Source organism: Barbatula barbatula (assembly GCF_947034865.1).
Source record: "Barbatula barbatula genome assembly, chromosome: 7".
Classification (NCBI taxonomy): domain Eukaryota; kingdom Metazoa; phylum Chordata; class Actinopteri; order Cypriniformes; family Nemacheilidae; genus Barbatula; species Barbatula barbatula.
Window position 1 is genome coordinate 1,708,922 of NC_136770.1, and position 17,342 is coordinate 1,726,263.

The 17,342-nt window shown below is 39.1% G+C and overlaps 1 protein-coding gene across 1 annotated transcript in view; it reads right to left on the minus strand.

Moving 5' to 3' along the window:
* Nucleotides 1–17,342, minus strand: part of myh10 (myosin, heavy chain 10, non-muscle) — a 42,033-nt gene that overhangs the window by 12,955 nt on the left and 11,736 nt on the right. Inside the window, exons 4-20 of the mRNA XM_079459539.1 lie at nt 13,814–13,841; nt 12,570–12,672; nt 11,926–11,955; nt 9,147–9,239; nt 8,611–8,674; nt 8,359–8,457; nt 8,117–8,260; nt 7,941–8,036; nt 6,644–6,762; nt 6,038–6,190; nt 5,587–5,760; nt 5,251–5,424; nt 4,683–4,797; nt 1,602–1,795; nt 1,366–1,487; nt 1,185–1,254; nt 71–231 (exon numbers count right to left, since the gene is read on the minus strand). Of these exons, the coding sequence (XP_079315665.1) occupies nt 71–231; nt 1,185–1,254; nt 1,366–1,487; nt 1,602–1,795; nt 4,683–4,797; nt 5,251–5,424; nt 5,587–5,760; nt 6,038–6,190; nt 6,644–6,762; nt 7,941–8,036; nt 8,117–8,260; nt 8,359–8,457; nt 8,611–8,674; nt 9,147–9,239; nt 11,926–11,955; nt 12,570–12,672; nt 13,814–13,841 (1,939 nt within the window). The remainder of the gene's footprint in view (nt 1–70; nt 232–1,184; nt 1,255–1,365; nt 1,488–1,601; nt 1,796–4,682; nt 4,798–5,250; nt 5,425–5,586; nt 5,761–6,037; nt 6,191–6,643; nt 6,763–7,940; nt 8,037–8,116; nt 8,261–8,358; nt 8,458–8,610; nt 8,675–9,146; nt 9,240–11,925; nt 11,956–12,569; nt 12,673–13,813; nt 13,842–17,342) is intronic.

Genomic DNA, 17,342 nt, shown 5'->3' on the forward strand with positions numbered 1-17,342 from the left:
AAGGTCTCATTGTGTATGCAGCTGACACTTTCAGACCCTTTTTAAATCTGCCGTTCACATTCGGACTCACTTGCGAGCCAGGTACCCGCGACAGACCGACTGAAAGTAGATGATGATGTCTGTTATCTTCAGGTCTCGTTCTTCTTCCAGGTGCGCCAGAACTCCGGTGCGGAAGAAAATCTTACTCTGCCCGATCCGGAAGAGGTTTGGGTCTAGCTCCAAGGCTCGGATCTACAGATAAAATATTAGTTTGTAATTGTAAGGGCTGTGTATCGCCAACAACGGTACAATACGCATCCCGATACAAGGCCACGATACGATACGAGTACATATTTTATTACAGATTCACAGCAGAAAATTGCCAATCATTACTACTAATCATTTAATCTGACAAATCAATGCATCAAGGAGTTTTGAGAAAGAGTATAAAGTTGCAAAAGATCAAGTCCTTAAACAGAGACCCTTGTTTCTAAAACAGTGTTTAAAAATGGACAATAAGTACAATGAATAAATATGAATATATGCATAAACGTGCTGTCAAAGTAAATAGATTTAATTAATAAAGAAATGTGTTGAATTGAAATACATGACAGATTTCTAGATATATATTAAATGTAAAGGTGGTGTAAGATTTAAGCCGGTCTTTGCGCTTCTCTTTCTATTACACACACATTTACTGTGGCTCTTCCTCGTCTTACTTTTTTTTAAACACATCACTGTTTTATGAGCGAGCGGCGAAGAGGTGTGTCACCTCATCCCTCCAGCGGTGGGAGATAAAATTATTTTAATCACTTCCAATAGTTTTATGGTAGATAAGGCAGAAGCCGTGCCGCTTCATGTGTGTGTTGAATTTATGACTACACGACACTAACTTGACACTTTCATGTATACTGCGCTGACGTATTAATGTAATGGAGCATGCTCTTAAACTTTCACATTATGATGGTAAAACTTTGAAGTCAGTTAATCCGCGGGCACATGCATATAGAACCGTGAGGGGCAATCCGTATAGACAACGGATAAACTCCAATCAGATCCTTTACACCATTGCATAATAATTGGCTTATTTCAACCGTTTCAATATATTGAAGACAGCCCTAATTTGTAGTATTAGACTTCACATATAAAGGACATTTCTTAAGAGGAACCTAGATTTGGTCAGTATGAAGATTAGGAAAACTCACCATTCTTTCACAAGCCTGTTTGCCATCCATAAAACCCTTGGGGATTGCGTTTGGAGTGAGGATCTCATATCTTGAAAGGTAAAATGAATAGTTTCCTTTTTAATAAAGTCACTGATAAATCACAAAGAATAAATGCTGCTTTGTGATTGAAGAGATGTTTAGTAAGACATCTGAAACGGACCTTTGTCTGAACTCCTGGAAGATGATACGATTGGGGAACCCCTGTCTGCAGATACGAATACCTTCTAACACCCCGTTACACCTCAGCTGATCTAGAACAAGATGGGGTTCCAGTTTACCAGCCTAAAGACAAGAGAGACAAATGAGTGAAATAGTCAAACAAGTCATAGTTTTGGTGCACATCTAAAGGTCACAGAAACTCTAGTGGTCTTTAGAATGGAGACGAACATCACTTACTCTTTTCTCATGGTTAGGTATGATACAACGGACGAAGTTTGGGTTGGTGTTCCTGAGGGTGGCCATGAGTTTAGAAAGAGACTCTTTATAGAGCTGACCAACTGTGCGGAACATGCCCTTCTTGGTCTTATACGTGGCTCCAAATGCAGTCTCGTTCATCCCTGCAACTTGGTCCAATCCAACAATGCGGTCCACTGCCATGAAGAGCGAGAGAAAGAAATCAAACAGTAAGGTTGATGTTGAAACACAGAATATAATGAAAGGACAGTCACACAGCAAAGCCAAATCAGGATGGATGATGGAAAGTCTACGGCTAAGACTCTACTTCAACATTATCAAGCAAGTCAGGGTCAAAATACGCTGTGTATTTTTGCCATTTTACAAAAAGCAGGAACTGTCCTTGGATAAATAAAGCTCTAAAAGAATCAAGTCAAATTTCCTCAACCCAAAATAACACGTGTCAGATAGTACAGTGTATTTTGACGCCAAAAGTTCAGACAGCCCATTTAAGTGACAACAGCACCTACAGATCAAGAATGACTACGCCAGGGCAAATGGAGATGTGAAATAGATGAACAGTGCCAAGACCAAGACTACATCTATAAACAAGCACAAGCAGCAAAAGAAAACATTCAGTGTCTGAAACAGAAAACATCCCATAATGTGAACCTGGCAACAAACCGGTCAGGATTATGTCCTGACCATAATTCACTCCAAAATGATTTTTATAATGAAATTTGCTTGTAAAGGCATTTTTAAAACTTATCGAGGCATGGTGGCCAAGAAGTGTTTGGTTATAAGCATTCTTCCATTTATACAGATTTGAAAAACTTGAGGGTGAGAAAATGATGAGAATTGTTTTTGGGTGAACTGTCCCTTTAAGATTTTCCACTTAATTCTTACAACAATTACTCTAATGTGAAGTAACAAAACCATATTCTAATACAGTAATGCAAAAATTATTTACTATAATAAATGTATTTAACTATTTGGATCCATCCATTATTAACACGTCTTGAGAGTATTTGTCGTATTCATGCTACATGATTGCAACTATATTCATATTTTCTACCGCATTATAGAAATTCAATGCTGAAAATTAGAAGCGAAAACTTTAAAAAAAACATGTTTATCTTTTGATTTCAGCGTAAAATGTATGCTTTTGTGACATTGAAAAGAAGATTTGGCGTTTTGTTTTATTAAAAGATGATTTAATCCGCTATATTGTATACATTCATTCCCTGACTTGTGCCACTAAAATCTCTACACGATCTAACACGGTCATCAGCTAAATCAATAAAAATTAAGTTCGGGTCGGATAGTTGCAGTTGGACCAAACAGTAACTGCATTGAGTAAATAGAAGAGATCAGATATAACAAGAAATAAAGAATGACTTTAATAGAGGGAGATTCCTAGAACATCATATCTACATTAGTGGGTCAGTCCCGGGAGTCTCTTTCATTAAACACCAACCCCGATCATTCAACACATGTAACCGTTTATTTGACTATTTACTTGAAACTAGTATTAACCATTAACTTCCTGTAAATGCAAGAATTGCTTCTAACCAATGTTTTTTCCTAAAAAGGGCTCCAGACGTGACACCCGTTATTTTCAGTGAATGTTCGTTGACTGGCACGGGGAGTGCAAATCATTTGGATTCCAATGAAACAAGACCTGTATTGTTCAAAGTTCTACAAGACACTACAGAATTCCTCCACCCCTCACCCAAACTCTGTCTCCCTCACACGGCCTATCAAAACGCCATCTGACACTTAAAACAAACAAGCTGTCTGACTGTGAGAAGCAAAGAGATATCCCCAGTTCCACACACGCTGTCTGCTAAAAGCAAAGCTGTGAATCTCATGAAAACACGTCTGCATCATGTTTCTCGGCTATTCCATTATATCTGCAGGAAAAAAAGGACATTTTAATAACAATTAGGGAACATTTTCCTCCCATTAGTTTGTGTGTTTGGTATTTCTCATGGTCAATAAAGATTTTTGATAGTATTGTTATCATGTATGTGATTAAAGGGTTTCATGAGATTCATCATTTATTTGTCAAAACGGTCTTCTTTAAAACTACTTGAAGTGACTGTGCTTTGCAATAATAGCTATTTTGGTGAACACAAAAATATATTTCTACTGTGCAAGTGTGGGAACAGTGCAAGGGAAGTGAGCAAAATTGCACACAAGAAACAAGCAGGGCCCTAAATCCTTGTAGCTAGCTCATAGAGTTTCACATCACACTGTTTACGTGCTTCGCAGCATCAGATCTATTTAATAAATCTCATGCATTTAAGTTTCATGCAAACCCTATTAATGGTCAGTTTGAGCATCCGAATGAATCAGCCAACTCAAGCTTGCTTCCAGCTAACTCTAAGTTAGCCAGCTAGATGGACCAGGGCCCAGGTCTACAAGCCATGGGAAGATTTGAAAGTACACAATGCGCTGAGAGATCTACAGCGTCGTATACCTTCACCTGGCGATTCATGTAGACTAGAGACATCGTAAAAAGACGCTCTTTGGATATTCTGAATCTCTATGGTCGAGAGACAGAGAGGGGGCAAAAGGGAGATAAACATGAGGAAAAGGAAAAAAAAATCAGTAGAACACAGCTAGCACATAAAGTCATATGGTAGTAAACACACTGGTTAGTGCTGAGCAACACAGGCGAGACCAAGCAAACAATAAGTCATCGTTCCATTTGCACTAGCTTCAGATTTTAGTGACGTATGGGTGGATTGACTTTATATACATCTTAAAATCTTGCCCTGACCAGAAGTAGGAGATCAGAAATCCGACTCAAAGCACATTGTAATAGACTTTAATTGACTTCACATTAGCCAAGTCTATATTAAAGTACCATGTTAACACCATGACTTGTTTAGAACACGTCCCAATCTGCAGTTATGAAATAACTAAAATATTTACCGTGACGCATAGCTTCCTTTTTACTTCGCAGACAATACATGTAAATGACTCACAAAGTGGGAGGCTGGAGACAAATAACCGGCTTGTTAAACGTTTCATTGGTCAGTTCGAGTGGAAATGTCGCTACAGAAAGTAATCGCTCACCGTCCTTCCACAGTTCGGCCACAAACTTATCGGTGGACTGGTGCAGGAGCGTGGCCACATTGTCGTTTAGAGGATCCATGTTTTTCAATAACCACTCGTCTGCCTTATAGTCAACCTGCAGAGAGAAAAATAAATGCTTCAATACTTAAGACGGGAATAATAGAACGCGGTCAGTTTCGGTTGGGGGCCGTGTTATGTACCTACTGAGTGCTAACTTACAAATCAACGCTTTTTCTACACGCAAAAACAGCAACTAGTCAATTTCAGGCTTTAAGCAGAAATTGAGCTTGAAGTAAATTAAAAATCTCGGATTCCTCATTTCATGCCGTGTCAAGTTTCTATTGCGAACGGTTCTGCTGATGTGAAACAGATGTGGCTAGTGTTTCCCACATACCACAGCTGGATGCTGCTGCTCGGCGAGACGGCAACACAGCATTTCACTGCAGGCCAGCATGACCACACTAAACCCAATTACATAAACATTCTTTGCCGTGTAAGATTCTGCTTTCCAATAATTAAATTCCTGAAAAGGAACACTAAGTATAGGCCAACTCGAATGCAGACGTACCTTGCCAGCATAGTGAATGATGCAGAAATCGGCTTTGTCCTTCAGCTGCCGTGGTTTCTGAAACTTTGTATGAGTTCCCTGCTCTTGCACCAGTTTGTCAACAAAGGTTTTGTCGGTGGCTTTTGGGAACCAGCACTCTTCATCCAACAGAGCCAACACGCCAGGAGGATTGGCCTGGAAAAGGGATCATATAACTATGAAACCAATTCGGTTTATTTATAGAGGAGCCGAAAGAAAGCAGAGTGGCAACACAGCAGTCCCTACTTCTATATATTGAGCAATCTATATTTTTTAAGGGGATAAATAACTACATGCAAACCCAAGGTAAGAGCTCACCGGTCTCTCGATGAGATCTATACAGGGCTGCAGGTCGAGGCCGAAGTCGATGAAGCTCCACTCGATGCCTTCACGCTGATACTCCTCCTGCTCCAGGATGAACATGGTGTGGTTGAAGAGCTGCTGGAGCTTCTCATTGGTGTAGTTGATGCAGAGTTGCTCAAATGAGTTTAGCTGCAGAAAGACCAACCAACAACACAGATTATCAGAACTTCTTAGGCTCAAAATAGCATGAAATAAAATCTAGAACCGATATTGAATTGCAAAGCCAAGAATAAAACTTCAGTTTAGCTAAACAAATCATTCCTAAGACCCTGCATTGTTTGGATCAATCATCAAAACCCCCATTTACTAATCCATATCGTAAACTTCTGACTTGAAGCATTGGTCAGTGTTTCATGTCTATGATTTAGGATTCAGAGGCTGAGCACTAAATCTGAGGAAGCCGCACCTGGAAGATCTCAAAGCCAGCGATGTCCAGGATGCCGATGAAGGAAGCTCCCTGGCGTTTGGTCCTGTCCAGAGCTTTATTAATGCGGTGAACAAGCCAGCGGAACAACCTTTCGTATGTGGCCTTGGCCAGGGCTTCCACCGCAAAGTCAGCCTGTGCACAGGAACAGTCAAGAGGACACGAGAATGTGACACAGGCATAATGTTTATGTTATAATGCAATGTTTTAATAAAATCACTACAAAAAGTTAATTTTGAGCAATTCATGAAAGTTTCTTTCTACTTGACTATTGATAAACTGATCAATTATCGGCATTCATTATTTAACCATGTGTGCAAGCAGCAGGTCTAAATGTAACCACGCGTTCTGGCACAGCATGAATAAAACAACATCCAAACATAATCAATGACAAGGATAAAGTCAGAGACGTTTTAATGACAGAAGAGTAGGAGCCTATTGTTTTAAATGGACTCGGAGGGGGAAGGAAGTGAGGCACAAAAGCACAACACTGTCAGGTAATGATCTGATGACAGATGATCTCAGTTTCATTATGAGAGACGGTGGAGAATCTGAGGGATATACAGCGAGAACTGGACGTTTCATTACCTGTTCTTTAGTCTGAGCTTTCTGTACATAGTCCCTGCCCACTTTGATCCGTGGGGACAGAATGGCACGTGTGAATTCCAAGACGTTCATGCCGAGCAGGTGGCAAAGCTTCTGAGCAGCTGAGAAACACAGAAACCTTTAAGCACCCTTATACAGACTCACCAAAAATGGTCACATTCTTTTTCTTGTTTGTAGAATTTTTGTAATTTCCCTTATGGACATACAAGGTCTGAGAGAAGCTCATATGGGACATATTTGTTCTAGTGCAAGTACTATTTCAAATAAAAAGAAACATTTGGGCCATTATCGCGATTTATTGACTTCTACAACTCTCACAGCCCGTATTGCACCAAAACAAACCCTGATGTTTCCCCATTTGGACCACCAGGAGGAATATGACCTTGCATCATGAACGGCACAATTTGAAAATACAAGTGTCTTAATATCTCACCATGAATTATTTAAAACGGACAGTTTTAGAAAATGGACTGTTTACGTACAGTTAACGTGAGATTTTTCAAGACTTTGTAAATCTATGAAAGCCCAACGTACGCCCATCAGAGATCTGCATAAAACCATATGGAGTAGGACTGAGATAGTCGGGTGGTGCATGGTTAACATGCTGCCGATAGATTTTGAGTTACTGAGGAAATTGAACTACTACATACTTTCCATTGCTGTTAAAAACAATCTCTGTGCTAATATTAGATCTTGAGCAGTTCTGTATCCAAACCTTAAACTGTTTCAATAAATTGCATGCAAGCACAGTAACTGAGCGTTCACACCAGACACAGTAAATAGCGTGTAGTTGGACGCTTGAACATTTTGAGTTTACTCGCTTCATTCGAATGTGAAATTCACTTCACAACAGACGCAAATTCGTCATGGGAGGCTTCAATGTATATATATATATATTTGCTCTTTAAAAATGCTCTTTACTCAATATATATATATATAGCTCAAATTGAGTAAAGATTATTTTTACAACCTAACAGATTGTCCGACCTCCTCACTCACTTTCTTCCAAGCAAGATCCATTTTATACCTGTTTTGATAAAAGTAAGAAGATGTATCATATGATTTTGTCCTTCATTGTTTTTTCGGATATCTGCCTCGGCTCGGTACGTCGTAATCAAGCTCCTGATTGGTTAACGCCACTGTACTCGCGCGGATCACACTTCAGGATGTCAATCGCGTCTTTGCATTGATTTAACATGTAAATCGCTCACGCTTAACACTTCATTCGTGTTTGGTGGGATCGCACAGTAAGAGTAAGACTTGTGTGTTTATGTGTTACCTGTGTTTTCTGGCATAGAAGCCTGATCTGAGTTTCTCTCCTTCTTAAACACAATGTTGCCAAACTGGAGAACGGCTGATACCACCTTCAGCATCGCTGCACAGAGAAACATGGTCAAGATGATAAACAGCATAAAAAAGAGAATGTGAGCATGTGTATGTTCAATAAATCCTCACATAAGATTTCTTCATGGGAGAAGCTCATAATATGCATGGCCTCCATGGTCTCTTGGAAGTTATCCTTGTCTTGTTGTCCAGGGATGGTAACGTTACCGTTGGAGAGGAAGCGATAGTTATTGAAGCCTTCGAGGAGTAGATCAGCTAGCAGTCAGGGGAACAAAAGCATTAATAAAGCTGCTGCTATCTTCTCCAGACATCAAATAACATCTTAAACCTGCTTTCATCACTCAAAAACTTACATCTTAGATGTTCTCCAGCACCGGCCAACAACTGGTAGAAGACGTGAAAGGTGCGTTCATCTTTGGCCTGGCGTATAGCCCTGGACTTTTCAAGAAGATCTTATACAGGAGATCGAGTTAAGGTGCATTTAAGCCTGTAATGTTTTCACTATTCTAAAACATTCCAGATCCAGATCAAATCTGTTTTGCATTCCAGCGTATTACTGTTGAAAAGAAATAAAAAAAGCCTAGACTGACAGAAGATCAGGATACAGGTTTCAATGTTGGCCCCCACGATGTAACCCGTCACATCAAAGTTGACGCGAATGAACTTGCCCTGTGGAAAGACAAACGCTTCAGATGTGCATACTGGTCAGGCTCATTAATAAAACCTCACTGCATCACGTAACATATTTATATCTTAAGAGCCTATAATCAACATTTCCAAGAATACATCTGCACAGACGAAGTTCGCCGATAAGCGTGCACGATATGCATGATATTTTTCAATGGATCTGCTTGAAGACATCTGGATTTTCAAAGCGTGTGTTAAAGGATAACAGACATGTTCTTTTGCTTCAAATGCACCGTGCCATTTGACTTGTGTATCCTTAAAAGTTGACTTTGACAAATGGCAACTAAATCTCATGCAACTGGTCAATGAAACAACTTGAGCTTTCAAGATTTCAGTGACTGTAGTAAAGCCAACAAACTTTATCAATAAACCGTCAGGAATATATCCTAAATGTTTATCATTATCGCTGCGTGCAAAGGTTGGATTTCATATCAGACCAAATAGGGAAACTTACAAAGCGTGAAGAGTTGTCATTTTTCACAGTCTTGGCATTCCCAAAGGATTCCAAAATAGGGTTTGCCTGCAGGAGCTGACGCTCTAACTCTCCCTGTAATGCAACCATCATGAGTTATGGTCAAACAGAGCTTTACACAACAACACATACAAATGACTTCAAGTTCAGAGGTGACATGTAACTCAGATAAGAGAGACATGAAACAATGCGGCCTGTCCGACCATGAGAAGAAACACATTGACAAATCACCAGTAAATCGGGTGAAGAAAACATTTACAACTTCCTGAACGTGTATTTATAAAGCATGAGATTCTAATCCTGATTATTTTCAGTTAGTTTACACCAGGTTGGATTTTTTATTGAACCACTTATTTCTTAACGTTTTGTCCCACCTCGTTTTATCTCATTTGTCGCCTTTCCTCATCTCATTCTTTCCTGATGTTGATTTTAGTTGAGAAACTACACAATTGTGCAATGCCATAGAGTGAGTGTGGCTGACAAAAATAATCTCGCTTCCACCGCAAAGGCATTTCTTTTCATTTGACCTCAAATCCAGCAGTAGATCCTCTAGATGGAGTAAAAATACACCACCCTACAAACCCAATTAAAATCTGTGTAGCCATAAGAAGCATCTGTGCCTGACATGCATTTTCACAGAATTCCTCAAATATAGGTTTAACTGAGGGATGCACGATACATTATTGGCCATATCGGCAGATAAATGGTCATTTTTAATGTTATCGTCATCGACAGATAAAGAAAATGTAGGCTGATATATTATAGCCGATAAATTATGAATCCTTTCCTCTGGTTAAACCATTTCAGCTGCACGCTGCTCACAGTTTAAATACAGTAAACTATTGTCTTTCGGTATGGTATCAAATTTTTTTACAATAATATTTAGATACTGTGTATCGGCCAATATATCTATTATTGGCTTCCAATGTTCAAGAATTATCATTACAGGACAAAATGTACATATCGGTGCATCCCTAGTTGAACTCCTAACGTGATCAATGACAGATGTCTGAACATTAGTCTGCATTACTCAGTCAAAGGCCTTTATAGTTTCCATTTGCATCTGATAGGAAGTTTTGACAGGTGTTGCATTGTTCCAAAACACTGCTGTTGTCATGAGCTGGAAACACGACATGACGGAGGAGAGCTCTTGTGTGCGCCCCCCGACTGCGGTAACATTTTCCCATTACGGAACCCAATTACAAAACATGGAGGAAGGGTGGAAAAAATCCAGGGGATCGTAAAGTTTGAACGGACTATGACACATGCCAGTCATAAGAAACATTACTAATGAAGCTTTGCAACATATTTATCATAAATTGTTCGCAGAAGTGTTTGAAAAGAACACCTAAGATGCCATTACAAATGTGTGATGTCAACATCCTTTATTCTGATCAATCCTTGCCCTTTCCTCCAATGTCCAACTCATCCATTACAGTAAATAAATAATGATGGTAGTTTTGTCTAGATAGAATTTCAAATCCAGACTACTTGTGTATTCTTTACTAATACAATTACAAACAATTAAGCCCCATTGGATCAAAATGTTTGTAAGATCATCATAAACAGTTAATAAATGCAGTTAAAAAGGCACTTCCATCATTATAGAAAGAATGCAAAGTATGACTGGCATCACAGCTCCTCTTTGTAATTGAGTAAATGGACATTCCACAAGCTTTTAGGCTAATGGGTTTCAGAAAGGAGCATTCAGCACCGTATTCTGCTCACAAGCAACACTCCCTGCTCTGAAGTATTAAAAACGAATCGTGTAAATAACCTCTATTCATACTTAATCCCGCCTCAAAACAAAGAGTGCTTAACTTGACCCACAGAGAATGAGAAAGTCAGAGAATGAGCCCATTTAGAAATACCACTAAACAAAAAATGTGAAATGAAGGCGACAGGAGGTTCATGTGCTTGATAACAAAAAGAAGAGAGGAACACAAGGCACTACAAACTACTCACATAAAACAGGATTCCATTCTGTAACCAAACGTTTATTATAGAAACAAAGAGGTGTTAATGTCACGTACACAGAAACAAACAACAGACAAGATACGCACATCACAAAAGAAAAGTTCAGGTGACGAACGCAGGATTTTCACCGTCATTTGCCGGAATAACAAGCCTAAGGTTCACGAGCAGAAGTTAGACGTCAACGTTAATAGCCCTGTCAATATGTAAATTTCTCTTAAACTCATCGATTCGCTTCAGAAGACCTTTGTTGAGACTACAGAGCGGTGTCGTGCAGTTCTTGGATTAATGGATGCACTTTTTGGAGCTCCAAATAGTGGACGCCGATTTTACAGCTTGGAAGTAAAACAAAACGTGGTATTATAACATCGACTGCATTATTCTTCAAGAAGAAAGTCATATTCAGTCAGCATGTCTTGAGCGTGAATAAAACATGGGGAAATCGTGTTATTCCTGTGAAATATCCCTTTAAAAACCAATAGATCCCCAAAAATTTTTTTCATGATACTATTGTACCACGCTTTTTAGGAAACAGCTACTAACAGGTCATTCAGGCTAAATAACCAACCTCTCTAATAACTAGGTCAATCTCTCCAACACAAAAGATGATCCAAATAAGCAGAACGTATAGTCCAAACATTTAAAACCATTTAGTGTGAGACGGTGGAAAATAAATCATCCAAACCGAGTTGTGTGTATCTCCAAATTCGTTTCATTGCTGTTTAAAGAGCAGGTAAGTTTTGCATGCACAAGCAGAGCAGGTAGAAAAAGCTTAAAAGGAACTTGCCTGGAGTTTGACAGCTTTAGGTGATTCTGGCTGGTTGTATGTAATAAACAAATGTAATATGTTAGAAGGCATCAGGGGCCACATTCTCAAAGTATCTTAGTGCAAGTGCCAAAACTAAGCCTTTAGCTCACTGCGTATATTTGGCCATGCGATCACAGATGATCAATGACTGCAGCATACGCCATTATTTGCCCAATCTCATGCGGAAAATCCACATGTAATCTGATCTTTTCTGAATATTGGCCCATCTGTATGCGGTGGACAAGGTATTACTGGATGACCGTTTATAGACATTGCCAGCAATGACATACGAGTGCATGTTATCCATGTTAATTCAGTTACAAAACAATTCTTCTAGAGAAGCACCCTGATGTCATTGTATCTCTTTTGTCTTCGTAAAATAATAGCAGTAAATTATGAAAGCTTCGACTGGCAATGCATTATTGATAAGTTAGAACAGTAGGTGAACAGTATGTACAGTGTGTGAATAGCATTTGTGTTTGATCACTAATCTCACCCAAATCGATTTGAACTAGTAAGCACTGCTAAGATGTGGTGTGACGGCCTATTTATAATGTAGCAAATCGAACAAATGGTCCAAATAAACAATAGAAATCGGAGGATGTCAGAGAAAAGGAACTCACTGGAATGTTGTGGTCTTTCCTTCCTTTGTGAGAGGATGCGACATGAGCCAGGTACTGGATGACTTTTTTGGTATTTTCCGTCTTTCCAGCACCCGATTCTCCTCTGTGAGGGACAATTTAAAATAAAGCAAACGTTAAAAGCATGAGACAAAAGGAAATGTGAACATTTTATTTTTAGACACATTTAGATAAAATAATTCAGCATCAATTTCACAAGCTAAACAAACCTGCAGACTTCACATCATGTATCAGAGGTCTGATAACATTCTTCTGTTTGCTTTTTTTTTTTTAGCTGTACTTTCAGTGCCTGACAGATGTTACATGGTTCAGTTTTCATCATTCTAATAATTTTCCATGAAAGGTGTATTAACAATTGTTTTAATCCCACAATGAAATAGATGGGAATTACTATAGTACTTCTATCTATTACATTTCTGTATATTCTTTCGGTTTATCCTAAATGGAAAAGTCATTTTGAAAGAAACAAATCCAGATGATTTCCACAAGTCCTGTTAAGTCATTGCACTAAAACTAATATTATTCAATGAAATATAAGACCAGGACCTCATGCAAGAAGTGTCCATGTCAATTAATGAGTAGTTGAAGAAAATGAAGTAAAACATTTTATCAAGACAGCTTGCATTAGTTTAGACTCAGATTGCATTACTGTAAATGAAATTGGCCTAAAACATTTCCTTGAGCATTTCTCAAATAATTGTGTGTGAAGACAGTATCAGGTTGCTTGATGTATATGTCGGCTTTCTGCTCGTCTTTACGCTGTTGAGTGAGAGATTCCCTAACCCGACGTTCCAGCCATATGAACAAATGGCTTCATTTTCAGAAGCCGGGCATGCGGATCGGAATGTACAGCAGCGAGTCAGCAGGTCGGGAAGGTTGTAATTGAGAGTAGATGTTAAAAGCCACAAGTTCTGTTTACTTATTTATAATGCGTCAAAGAGATAATTCAGACAATATTTCCAGATGAATTCTTACAAACTGACTGCAAGCGCTTGCTGCGGGTCTGACTCATATCAGAAGGGCTCAACATGCCAAACAACTGCAGCTGCTGACATTTATTGCTGAAATGTTACATGACTCATGCTTGTACATGACTGTCTAACGCATGATACCAAAAAACAGACTACCAAAAGTGCAACCTTAGTGACATCACATCACCTCCCACCAGCCCCAACTGCCTGATGTAACCAGTGACAGCTGAAAGTGATGATTTAACGGTTACTCACGTGCAAAGAATTGATTGGTCCTCACGGTCTGTAAAAAGAAAGACAGAGGATATTGGTCAGCATTTTAAGTTAAGTTTACCAAAGCTTTTAATTCAAATCAATATCCTTTAATAATAAATGGCCTAATAACAAAATAAACAGAAAATGTTTATCCTGAACATACCTTGAGGAAACGTATAATTAAATAAGTAAATTTTATTTGCTATGTTTAAGATCGTAAGTCTTTATTTGGGGGGGGCACAAAGCGATACATCTTACACAACGGGGGGCTTACAATGGAAAAGTTTGAGAACCCCTGTTATACACAATTAGCATTAAGTCTTATTTTAAATTTCGGCTTGGAATAGGAACAATGGAAACAGGCTCTAGCTAAAAATGCTGTGTTGGCCTGCAACACGGGCAAGAAAACCATCTGTGAAACTCGTTGGCACATCTCATTTTTATTCAAAGCAGTTTTCCGTGAGTACGTCACGATGCTGCAAATCTCACTTCATAACAGGCTGAACCGGCACACAAAGGTACGTTTTCAAGCCTTTAAGGGTCAAGTCTTTCATTAACGTTCTGAAGCAGGCAAACAGATTTCTCAGATGTTTCCACCTCTGCAAGGGAAAGATAAGGATTTAAAACACCATGACACAACTTTTTAAATGACATACATTTCTTATGATGTAGATTTTAATTTAAAGGACCGTTCATTGGAAGTCTGCTTCAATTTCAACCACACAAAATGTGATTTCCTTAACTTGGATGGACACAAATTCAATGACAAATCGGTTATAATCATTACCAGACACAAAACTAAGCACGGAATACAGATGCTGAGCATAGTCTTGTGATATATTGTCTGTAATTTCATTAAAATAGCTAAATAAATGTACACTGGCAAACAAAAGAGACCTGTGGGTAATGCACAACAAACGGATCATTAATGACAGCAGGCGGCTAGAAGTCTGACAGTAACAGTATTAAAATGTACTGTCAAAGGTAGTGAATGTGTTACTGAATTGATGGGTATAGCGGCCTTGCTAACTAGCTTTGAAGAATATGAATTGAATAAAGTCAGGTTTATTTATAAAGCACTGCCATTGCAATTCATGGTCTCGCTTACAAATCCACTCAATAAGAAACCACAAAAATCCTCATTTTGTGCCGCCGGGTAAAACTACATACTCTGTCAGAGGTAGTTGTAGTAAGTGCATACATTGATCTCTGTAGCTTCTGCTCAGTTAAATCACTGCAGGTAATTATGTTTTAAATTTCAGGACACACTGGCCCCAGGTCAGGTCTTAATTAGATCCGGAGAGACACCGCAAGGGGCATCTGAATGAACATAAATCAGCAGATTCGATTAACTACCTAACGTCCTCCAGCCTCCTCCACGCACAGGACAACAAATTAAATACGCTCAAAATAAGTGTGCTTCCTCTGTGTTGTGCAGAAGATACATATCAAATGCACAAACACCTCCCATTTTACAGTATGGTCTAGAACAAAGGAAATGTATCCAATTAAACCTCACATAAAAGTATCCATTTGTTTTATAACACTTAATTCTCACTTGAACACAGTATCTGGAAACCTGGGACTACCATAAGCACACAAACACACACTGGGAAATGATCCAAAGGATGACTAGGCGATATCTCAGTTCCCAAATCTGCAGCAGCAGAATGCAGCTAATGTTGCAGATAAATAACACCGTGGTCTGTTAAACTGTTGTTCCAGCAGTATCAGACAGCTGTTGAGTGAAGTTCCCCCATCTGTATGTCTGGCAGAGCTAATAAGAACTAGATAACACACATTTGCCCAACCCTGTCCTGAAAACGGACATCTTTCCTCAGGCTTTATACAAGAATCATGGAGCTAACTTTAATACTTAAGACCCTTTTAAGACCTCATCACCACGTCCAGTTTTAACCGCTTACATAGGTGAAACTTTAACTTACATTTACTAAATACTGATTGTAAGATAGCACAACTAAACAGTCTTAGTTTGTTATAACTCCTTATTAATGCAACATAACCAGCAAAAGAGAAACCAGCATTATGGCTAGCACTTAGCATGTGGGACCAGACAGCATTCCCCATCGAGGCTTTGCTAATCGCCTTCCGACACACAAGAGCAGTACGCCTCCCGGTAATTCCCAGAGACTAACCTCAGCCATGGTTCCAATGTCTTGTCCTCCAACCATTCCCATTGAAACTTGCATTTCCCCATTAGTCAATGGTGGTGTTTAAAGGGGTGATGCAACGGTGCGTCATGCATTCTGCCTTCTTTACAACGTTAAAATGTGCTGTCTTCTCATGCTTAACATGGTCAACTTGTAAAAAAAACGAGTTGGACGCATTGCGTAGTATTTCTGTGCTCGATACACTCCCCTAGTGTTCGTACAGGTTTCGGAAAGTTTTTTTTAAACATGAAAAATCGTTACGTAACAACTTTTCTTAGTCCCTTATTGGACACATTTATTGCCACATACATTGAAAAGGACGTCCGCCTTAAGTTTTCCGTGATTATTTTTTGTTTTACTTTTTGAAATTTGACCAATTGCTCAGCTCCCGTGGCATCATGGGATAGAGAAGTGTCCATCCGATCCACACTCACGAATCTCGACGGTAGTTGTAGACCCTCCGGATATTTCTTGCCTACTGTTTTTAGCATACTGAGGTTTAAGACATACTATTCATGACTCACAGTCATTTTCTTTATAGTATGGAAATATGCACTTTCAAACGCAGTGTTGCTCAACTTTATGTAAACGATGAGTGACTTTCGGGAGCGACTACCAATAGGAGTACAGCAGCAGAGCTCACAGCATCCTTCTCTCGTCTGTTACTGCAGGATTTGTTAATAAATGTTTCTAGGACACCCAAAGCTAGGAATGCCTACGCTACGACCCAGTAGTGAAAGACTAGTCGCTGTCCCCCCCTCCATTCAGTCACGTGAGCTCGGACCACCGATTATGGGTACATAGATTCCTTATTCGATCTGTGAGCAGCTCGTGCTTAAGTTGCAGAAGCAGAGCTGAAACAACATTAAAAACTTGATTTTCACAACAGGGGGCCTTTAACCATTTACAAATGCAATACGTGCTAACATTGCATTACATAATAACATCTCAACAATCTCACAGCACTTTGTAACTATTTTATGTGTAAGAATTGTATAGGTGTATTTGTGCTTTTTAGTCCAATCTGCTATAAAACTATTTTTAATGGACCATGCTATAGTATGTGTGTGTATATAAAAAAACAAATGGCAACATTTACTAACTTTTGTTTTAAATTGCTTGAGCAGTCAGAATTACGTTGGGTTCAATAAATAACTTTAACCCTTAGAAGACATAATGACTTTGCTCAGGGAAACCATCAAATTCTAAAGTAGTCAGGCTGTTTAAAATGACAAAACCCATTTACGTCTTACAGGCATCAAAAGAAATCCTTTACGCAGTCTTCTAATGAGACACAGGGGCATCTGACAGAATCCACCAATGAGAACAGAGGATGTCTAAAGATGAAATAGTGCTGA